The 9,859-nt window shown below is 37.5% G+C and overlaps 1 protein-coding gene across 1 annotated transcript in view; it reads right to left on the bottom strand.

Moving 5' to 3' along the window:
* Positions 1-2,551: 2,551 nt before the first annotated feature.
* Positions 2,552-9,859, bottom strand: part of LOC126202959 (translation initiation factor IF-2-like) — a 138,068-nt gene continuing 130,760 nt past the window's right edge. Inside the window, exon 5 of the mRNA XM_049937079.1 lies at positions 2,552-3,081. Within this exon, the coding sequence (XP_049793036.1) occupies positions 2,925-3,081 (157 nt within the window). The 3' untranslated portion in view covers positions 2,552-2,924. The remainder of the gene's footprint in view (positions 3,082-9,859) is intronic.

Genomic DNA, 9,859 nt, shown 5'->3' with positions numbered 1-9,859 from the left:
AAATATGTAGTCTTTCTGAAAGCGAGCATTTTCTTATCCTGGGAGTGCCTGGGAGTTTCACTGCGTTTTAATAGGTTTTTGGGATCCCCTTGTGGCCAACTTGTTACAAAGGACAGACCATCTACGAGTACATTACTTTCTTCAGACTACTTCCCTTCTGGACTCAAACTGCAGTAAAGGAGGTCTTATTAATATTCTCCACTATTAGTTTGATGAAATGAACAGGAATGTTTCTTTTAATATTACCAGAGAGAAACGTTGCAGATTATGGTGTTATAAAAGTTGATTTGCTGGAGAAATTAACAGACAGTAGAGTAAAAATACTTTGCCTAATATTTGGCAATGACGAGTATCAAAGTAGGAAAGGGAGAATTCTTTCTTCCATGTAACAATGATCGCATTAGGACAGAAAAAGAGAATTGCAATGTTTACAGGACCATTACCTTTATCTCTCATACCGCGAAATTCATTGCAGGCATTGCATCTAAACGTTTGGAAAGTAACAGGGAAGCGGTGAAAGAAATATGTGTCAGGGCTAAAAGAAGTAAAAGTGATACAGCACGCTTTCGGATCGTTGAGACTCTAAAATAAGAACTGGTTTTAGAGATATACGTGGCACTGTGTGCTCCCTGAAAGCAAAAGTTTTTAACCATGCCAGTTATGCCAAATTGATGGGAAACAGAAAAAAATGAGGTAGATTTGAGAGAGTGAAGACGTATTAACAATCAGCATATGGAAAAAAAAAGTAAATTCCGACTGACTGTTAGAGACACTGATGGGGTTGTAACTATGAGTGGGCTGCGACAAGGTTGCTGTATGACTCCTAAACCAATCGATGTATATGGAGAGCACTTTATGAGAGAGTTATTGGCAGAAGTTGGTGATTACAGAATAACAGGGAGAGTTACAAACAAAGTGAAATATGCAGATACTGCAATATTTATAGCCAAACTTGTAAAAACCTTACAGGAGCTGACAGAGAGGGTAGTTGACATTGATTGAGAATATGGTATAAAATTAATGTAAGGAATACAAAGGACATGGGAAATGTCAAAATAATATGCCTCCGAAAGTAAGAGTGAGATCAATCAACCTTCTTGAAAATGTTAAACGAGCCACGATACCTGAGAAATCTGAAAGAAAGTCGTGCTTAACCTGTCAATGAATCCGAAGTCGAATTTCCAATGCCCAGTATGTATTCACAGAAAGACTGAGTAGGAAAAGTTGTAGTCGAGCAAAGTAAATAGGTGAAATGTTACATGTGAAATATGGCACTGTATGAGTCAATAATGTTGGAGAGATTTGAGATGTACTGTAGAAGGATAGTAAAAATAAAATGGACAGACGAAATAATGAACCTAGAGATACATACACGAATTAGTGAGAGGAAACCTATTTCTACAAATATCTGTCATAGAAAATTAATTGAGTATGCGATATTTTGAGTGGATATGCCATATTTTGAGATAAAAAATTTTTCTACAGGTCTTTATAAAAGAAAAAATAAAGAAAACACAGAGAATAAGAAGAAAAGGGCTATTGATTAGTGGATCAAACATTAACAAAATATACAGAATGTACCGGGTGTAAGTGCAGATATATCTAACGGTGGCTGAGGACAACATTACATCAATATCTACTTCATCTGGAGGCTAATAAAAATAGCTATTTCGTGAAGTGTATTTTTTGGTTGGTTAGTACCCTCAGTTCAAGTGACAAGAGCAAGCCATAATGCTTATTTTTCGCTTCGGCAGTAGGTCAGGTGTTAAAGTGTGAAGGTGTGAACGCAAAACTGTTAGTCTTCAGTGACAGGGGTAGTCCACTTAGTGGTGCAGTTGCGACCAAGCAGAAAACATCAAGTAGTTAATTGTGTGTTGTGTCTGTGGGAAGTCTATTAAACGCAGAGAAAAAACAACCAACAAATTAAGATAATACATAAAAACATCTGCATTTATACTCGTTAAACCCCATATAGAAAGCACCACGAAGAAAGTGAAGATATAGATCAATGGAAAAAAAGAAATATTCGGTAGGTCACTTGTGCATGTAAAGCTGTGAGGACATGTCGTGAGTCGTGTTTGGGGACCTCAGTCGGTAGAGCACTTGCCTGTGAAAGACAAAGGTCCCTAGTTCGAATCTCTGTCCTACACACAGTTTTAGTGCGCCGGGAAGTTTCAAGATTAGCACCGCCTGAATCTGAGAAGAAGTGGATTAATTCATCTGATCAAATATTTGAGGAACTGCAAAGCACTTTTCATCATTGGGGATATGTCTAGTCGAAGGGAAGATTTTCGTGAAAAAATGTTTTATTTTATTTTACAGCATTTGTTCGCAGAACGAATGAAATTTGGAAACTTTTGAAGGATTACGTCTTTTGGCTAATAGCAAACATATATATATATATATATATATATATATATATATATATATATATATATATATATATATATATATAATCTGGAAAGGTATGAAGGTATAAGAGACAGTGATTGTTAACTGTTCTGTGCCTCTCCTTTTATCGTGTTCACGAGAAATAGTATTGTATGAGACATTCAGTGTTTCTTAAAAAAAATTTATTTCGGAAAGAGAAATTTGTAAATGTACATTCTGTCGTATCACTACGAATTGCACAACATATTCTGTGTTTGAATTAGATCGGTACGTCGTAAAACATGACGACTGTCGCCTAAACAAACACTATAACTCGTACGTGCCGAACGATTAAATGAATTGTTATGCCAGTGTCCTAATTTTCCACCAAGGGAACTACTGCTGGATGAATGCGCAGCTTAGCGGACATTTAATGATGTCAGAACATTCATTTGCGCTTTGTCTGCTTTTCGTGTGGAAGAATTCTGCAGGACGGCGATGAGTATGCCGCACGTTGCACAGTTACGTGCGAAGTGTTGCCTGCACGGCAGGGGCTAGTAGTAATAGTTGAGTGGAAGCAGGAGCAGCGGCTGCGCCGCTTTAGAGACGGAACTGGGGATGATGCTGTACTTCCCGGCGGCACCAGCCACGCCCGGCCCCACGGCCAGCTCCTGCGGGCTGCTCGAACTGACGCGGGTGCGGACCTTGTACCTGCACAGAGAAACAGTAAAAATGGGCGTTATTATACTCGTGACAAGAAGGTGCCATTTAATGACTGAAGGACTGCCAACTCCCTCGTCAGTTTGCAGTGAACATGAAATGAACAAGTTTATTTATATAGTACTGGGAAGTCTACAGATCAGGTTCCCACATAGAGGACTCGAGTGCGCAGTGTTACACCACTATTTAATAAAAACATACGCTACATGTCTGAAACATGGAAAACTGAATGGGATTCCGAAAATGTGAAGGGGAAAAATACATAGCTGAATTTTAGACACTATGCTGGTGATCCAAACATCGTACATAATACTCTTTTGACCGTAAACATGAATATAAAATAAAATAAAAAACTTAACAAAGAAAATAACATTTCATGGAAAATAATTAATAAAATCAAAGATTATTATTGAAGAGAAAAATTGTAATTTTGATGGTAGAACCAAAAATGGAATACATACTGCAAGAGACTATTCACGAAAATATCAGATGATATGAAATTTTTAACAAGTACGTTTGATTATATCTTATTAGAAGCAAAGAGAAAAATTTATATTAGAAAAGAAATTAACATGGAACCGTTAGCTAAAATAAGAAACTGAAAAGAGGCGTGAACATCTATACTTGGTGCCTGGGCGCAGAAGTCCCCTAGAAATGTGCCTCAAAAGGAAAACCAGGGGGTATGGAGATTTGGGAAGCAAAAGGCACAGGAAAACACTACGTAGTACAGTAATTCCTTAAAAATATATTATAAAACAAATGAGCAAATCACCTACAGATTACAACGAAGAATAATCTATAAAGTTTTCGTACAAAGTATTTTTTTTCAAAGTAATTTTTCAAAGTAATTTGTTTATTTTATCAAACAAATAATTATTTTGGGGGTTACAGATGACCTCATTCGTAAATTATAACTTTGAATCTGGTAACTATGTACATTTAAAGACGTTTCCTAATCATTCATTTGTAAGTTTGAATCTCAGAGTCATCGATTTAAGCACGATTAATTGTGCTACTTATGCAACTTCTCTGATTCTCTTCCTTACGAATCATACAGCAGTCGAAATTAGGTAGGAAATTTTACACAGCAAAAACGAGAAAAAGACTAGTATCCATAACAAACTTCGTTTTTAAGTTTAACATTGGTCCTCGTGAGACAATTAATTGATGTTAGAGCTGTCAGTTTCATGTCAACTGCAGGTTTCATTGCATTATATCGTTATTTGGAGAGTAAAAAGCTTTAGTTCTCTAAATTAATGTTAACATTAAAATAGAGGACAAAAGGCTTCAAATGTGAAATGCGTTCAAGATCAGAAAACTATTTTTAGCACATTCATTTATTCATTTAAACTGTTTACATGAAGTTCAGTCCCTCTGTTACACTGGATCAGGCTCTCACGCATCCAGAACGTCTTCACAAAAGTTTTCTTTAAAATAATAATACTTATATAATTATCGCGGATTTCAGTAGAAAGAATAGTCTGACGCAGCTCTCCACGCTTATCTCTCGTGCTAAAGTCTTTTCATCTCTGCGTAAGTGCTCTTAACCAATGTCCACTCGAGCCTGTTTGCTGTAATTAGTCCTTGTTCTCTATCTACAATTTTCATCCCACAAAATTTCCTTCATTACTAAATAAACTACTCCTTGTTGATTCAGGATATGTCCCATCAGCCTATCCAGTCTTTTTGTCAGCTGCGCCATAAATTTCTTTTCTCCCAATGCGATACATGTCTTCTTATTGGTTAATCGATTTATCCATCTAATCCACAGCATTCTTCTACAGCACCACAGTTGAAAACTCTCTGTGCTCAACTTAGTTGTGCTGTTTATCGTTCATTTCTCCCTTTCATATAAGGCTATACACCACACAAACACTTTCAAAAAAATCCTTCCTGACTTTGAAATTTGTATTACATGTTGACATATTTCGTTTTCTCAGAAAAGATTTTGTGGTTGGTGCCAGTATAGCCTGTTTACTCCTTCCATCATTAGTTATTATCATCGTCTAGTGACAGAAGGTGTCAGCTACTTTTAATGACTCTGTCCATAATTTGTTTCCTGAGCAACGCGTAATTTAATTCCATTGCATTCAACCAGTGGTGCTTAACTTTTGTTGAAGGCAATATCCACTGCACCAACTGGTCTTACGAGACCTTTGGCGTTACTCGCCGAATTACAATTTCATCGCCAATGTTTCAAAATTGTATTTCCTCTCTCTAGTTCTTTTTGCAAATTTCTCCTTGGTTACTGACTGTTCTATATAGAGACTGAGTAACATGCACGTATACTACAACCCTGTCTCACTTTCTTCTCAAACGCTGATGCTTTTTCTGGTCCTTCAACTTTTATAATTGCATCTGGTATCTGTACTAATTGGATACAACCTGTCACTCCCTGTCCTCATTCTTTATAACTTCAATATATCACAGAATGTATTTCAGACAACATTCTAAAATTGTTTTTGAATATCCATTCTTTTTACTGGAGGTCTGGGGGACCACGGCCGTTCACTACTGACAGGACGGCTGTAGGTGTCTCATTTTCTTACAGTTGTGAAATTGTTTTCTGAATCAACATTTGAGTTTCCATTTAGTCGACTTATCTGCTACAACTGGTTGTAAAGCCAGTATTTCTTACGTATTTCTACATTTGTGCAGAACCGAAACTGTCACCTGGCAGCACCTGCGTTCTTTGGTATTGGGGTAATTATATTCTTGTTGAATTCTGAGCGTATTCACATATCGCATATACTATGTAGAATAGTTTTCTCATGTTTGTGTCTCCCACGGATCTTATAGCTCTGAGGTAAATTGTCTGCTTCGGGTCCTTGTTTCGACTTAAGTCTTGCAGTGCTCTGTTAAATTCCTCCTGCTCTATCTTATACCTCAAATTCATCTTCACCCACTTTCTTTTCCATTTCCATAAGATTATTTTCAAGTTTCTTCCCTTTATGTAGACCTTCTTAAAACTTTCCCTTTTTGTTTGGCATTTTCTTGCCAATCGAGCTCTTGATGCACTATTGTTTCTATTTGCCCAAATGTTCCTTTAGTTTCTTATACATGATATATCGCTCACATATACATGCACGCTCCAACAGCTCACAATTTTCCCTCTAGTTACTACTCTAGTGAATGTTTCAATTTTCAGTCAATCTCATTTTTTAGACATCTGCATTCTCCTTTGGATACTTCATTTACTACATTTTTGTATTTTCTCTTATCATGAATGTAATATTTCGCCTACTATTCGAAGAGTTCTATGGGCTTCGCCGTTTTGATCTCAAGAAGCTCCCAATTCATCTTTCGCTGTATTTCTTTCAGACATTTCACTCAGTCCATGGCTAATGTTCCTCTTAAACCTCTCAGTAGCCTCTGGCTGTTTCAATTTCCCAGGTCCCACCTTCATTGTTCAAATTTTCAGCAATTCCCATACCTTTAATCAGCATTGTAAAACTGATAAATCAGGTCAGCCACTTATGCTTCTTCATGTGTTTTATATTTCAATATGTAGTTTCTAAATGACTGTCATACCTGCCAGTGTCTCCATAATTCCTACTCCTGCGCTTAACCTAAAGGACTTGTGTTGATAACTCCGTACACAGCTGACCAGAAAACTTATTCATCCTGCCACTTCACTAATTCCTACTAGATCTAAAATGTTTATAACTCTATAAACCGTAGTATAAATGGAAGCAACGCAAATGAAACACGTTTTGAAACGTAATTTGTATGCATCTGAGGCTTTTCGAATAACAAGACTGATAATAAAGTAACAGCAATAATAATTCTGCTGCTACTACTACTACTACTACCGCTAATAATAATAAATGCAATATAAAGAAAAATAGTTACAGTGAGTGGAAAAAAGTGAAATATAATGACACAACGAGTATTAAGACAGAGAAACTTATATATATTCTTTTGGCTAGGGAATTCATGAATTAGAAAGATACAGTGGAAGAAGGGCAGTTAGTTTTAGGGGAGTAAGGAGTGCTTTAAATATAGAACAGATATTGAAATGGCAAAGGTGACATAAAATCATTATACGAGTCCATAAACGTAACAGCATTAATGAAGATCTTCATGGTGATCACTGTCACTTTTCATTTTCATGACCTACGCAACCTAAGACGTTCTGGCCTCAGCCATTATAAGAAATCCCTTTAAAAGGACCTTCAAAAACCTGACCAAACACGCCTGTAACGCAGATTCTCTAAAAGCAAAGTAATTACAAATTCATTCTTCTGTCATATTATCTCTAAATCAGTACAAAAACAACAACCACCGCACATAAGACCTTTGTGTCATTTTTTATTTACACACTGCCAATCTCGCGTCCTTGAAAAATTTGAAACATTCTTTAAACTTAATTATTCTTTCGAAACTGACCATGAGTGAGAAATGTGTTAGATGTTATAGGGTAGTGAGTAGAGGGATTTGTTGCCAATATTGTAGGAAATATTTTCACTGGGGTATATGCAGTGGGGAGAATGCTGGGAGAACAGAAGAGGCTCTTTCCTGGAACTGCAGAGTATGCAGAAGGAACATTTTGATTGGGGAACAGGAAAGGAAAATCTGTGCCCTTGAGGCACAGTTAGAGGAAGCAAGGAAGGAACTCATAAGCATCAAGAGAGATAGGGGGAGGACGGTGGCTAGGAACTGGCAGCTGGTAGGAGGATAGGAAGATAGAGCGCCCGATCTGACTGCTTCATCATCAATACAAAAAACAAGTATCTACCACTGCAGAGTTAAGGAGAAGAGAATCAGGTAGAACGAGAAGCATGAAATGTGCAGCACACTTCAACCGAGGCCAAGAAGCCCAGAAATGTACAAAGTGTCAGGAAGAAGAAAGTGCTGCTGCTAGGTAGTAGCCATGGGCGAGGTGTAGGCCATCAGTCACCGGAAAGTTTAGCGGCAGCGTACCTGGCCACCAGTATCTTCAAGCCAAATGCCGGGCTAAGTCATGTGGTAGAGGACGTAGGGTCTTTATGTAAGGACTTCAGAAAAGAGGACCATGTAGTGATAGTGGGTGGGGCGGGAAACAGTTTGGACAGGGATGGGGAATATGACATAGGTGGTGACCTGGACAAGATAGCTTCCCTGAGTCATGGCACCAATGTACACATTTTTTAGCTGTTCCGGCGTCATGATCGACCACACCTTGATGTAGCTGTGAGGTGAAGCAATGTGGGGTTAGGGATGGCTCTGAGGACAACCAACTTTGCTCATGTTTCACGGGTGCCCTTCGAGACTATCAACAGATGGGGTTTCACTAGGCATGGCCTAAACCTAAGCAGGACAGGGAAGGGAAGATTGGTACAGCTGATTCATGAAAGTATAGGGGGTGTATCTCGGGCCACACATGGTCAAATACCTGTTGTCATAGGTAGGAGAAGTAGGTCTTTTTTAGGATAAATCCAGACAACCGGTTCCCCTGTCTAAAGAGTATCTCCAGCGGTTTAAAAGATGTTGAAACAATCACACACAAAACAGATTTTAACACTTCAAATATCACATATACCAGATGTTTCAAAGAGAAACAAACCATTGGAAAGAGTAACATGGGGCATTTCACAGACTTAAGAATCCTCCATCAAAACATGCAATCAATAAAAAAATACAACTGTTAGAAGTTGAGCATTCTTTGAAATGCACAGTAGCTTGTATTACTGAGCACTTGTGTAGAGAGACAGAAATCCAACATATAGTATTGTCATTGTATGAAGAGGCAAACTCTTACTGCAGAACTACTTCAAGGGGTGGACGATCATGCATTTATATCAGGAAAGGAACACAGTTAAAATCAAGACATGACCTCAGTGCAGTAAGTGAAGACAAACACTTTGAAATATCAGCTATTGAGTTAACAGGGCTTGATATCACCAAGAAATTAATCATTTTGTGAGTGTATAGATCTCCCAGTGGTAGCGTGGACGCTTTTTTCAATCACTTAACGGACGTTCTAGATAAAGTCTCAAGTACAAAGGTCAACATAATTCTGTGTGGGACATTAATATCAACACTAATATCATAAATGAATCCAGCAGCACCTTCATAAACATCCTTCAAAGTTTTGGCATGTCACTATTAGTCAGTAGTGCAACAAGGGTTACTACAATGACTGCATCAGTAACTGACTGGGTGGCCACAAATATGGACAGGGAAAAATGTGATGTAGCTGTAAAAGTTCTCGGACTATCAGACCATTTCTGCCAAATAACAACAGTAAAATCAGACATCTAATCATTCCATATACTACAAGCCTACAAACGACATCTATCAGAAATCAAAATAAAAGATTTTTCAAAAGAACTAGAGAAACAAAGCTTGGATGAAGTGTAAAAGGAAACCAATGTGAATATGAAATTCTCGAAATTCTCCACATTGTTTAAATTGCACTTTGAAAAAGCATTTCCAAAAGTATACAAGTCTGTATCAATATCTCACAAAAACAGATGGATAACAGCAGGTATTAAGAAGTCCTCCCAAACACTTAAACATCTCAGTTCCATGAAAAGGTTTTGCAATGATCCAGAATTCTTAAATTTCTGTCATAGAAAGATCTGTAGGAAGGTGCTGATTGCTGCAAAAAGTCATTTAATGACTAAATAATATATATTGCAGAGAATAAAAGCAAAGCAGTCTGGGATGTTATAAAAAGGAAACGGGGAGAAGCAAAAAACGCAGAATAACATACTGCTAAGTGAGGGGGATAAGGTAATAAATGATCCACAACACTTAGCAAATTATGTGAATGAGCAAATTTCAA

This window comes from Schistocerca nitens, chromosome 9 (assembly GCF_023898315.1).
Source record: "Schistocerca nitens isolate TAMUIC-IGC-003100 chromosome 9, iqSchNite1.1, whole genome shotgun sequence".
NCBI lineage: Eukaryota > Metazoa > Arthropoda > Insecta > Orthoptera > Acrididae > Schistocerca > Schistocerca nitens.
This window is presented reverse-complemented; position numbering and strand designations above follow the sequence as displayed.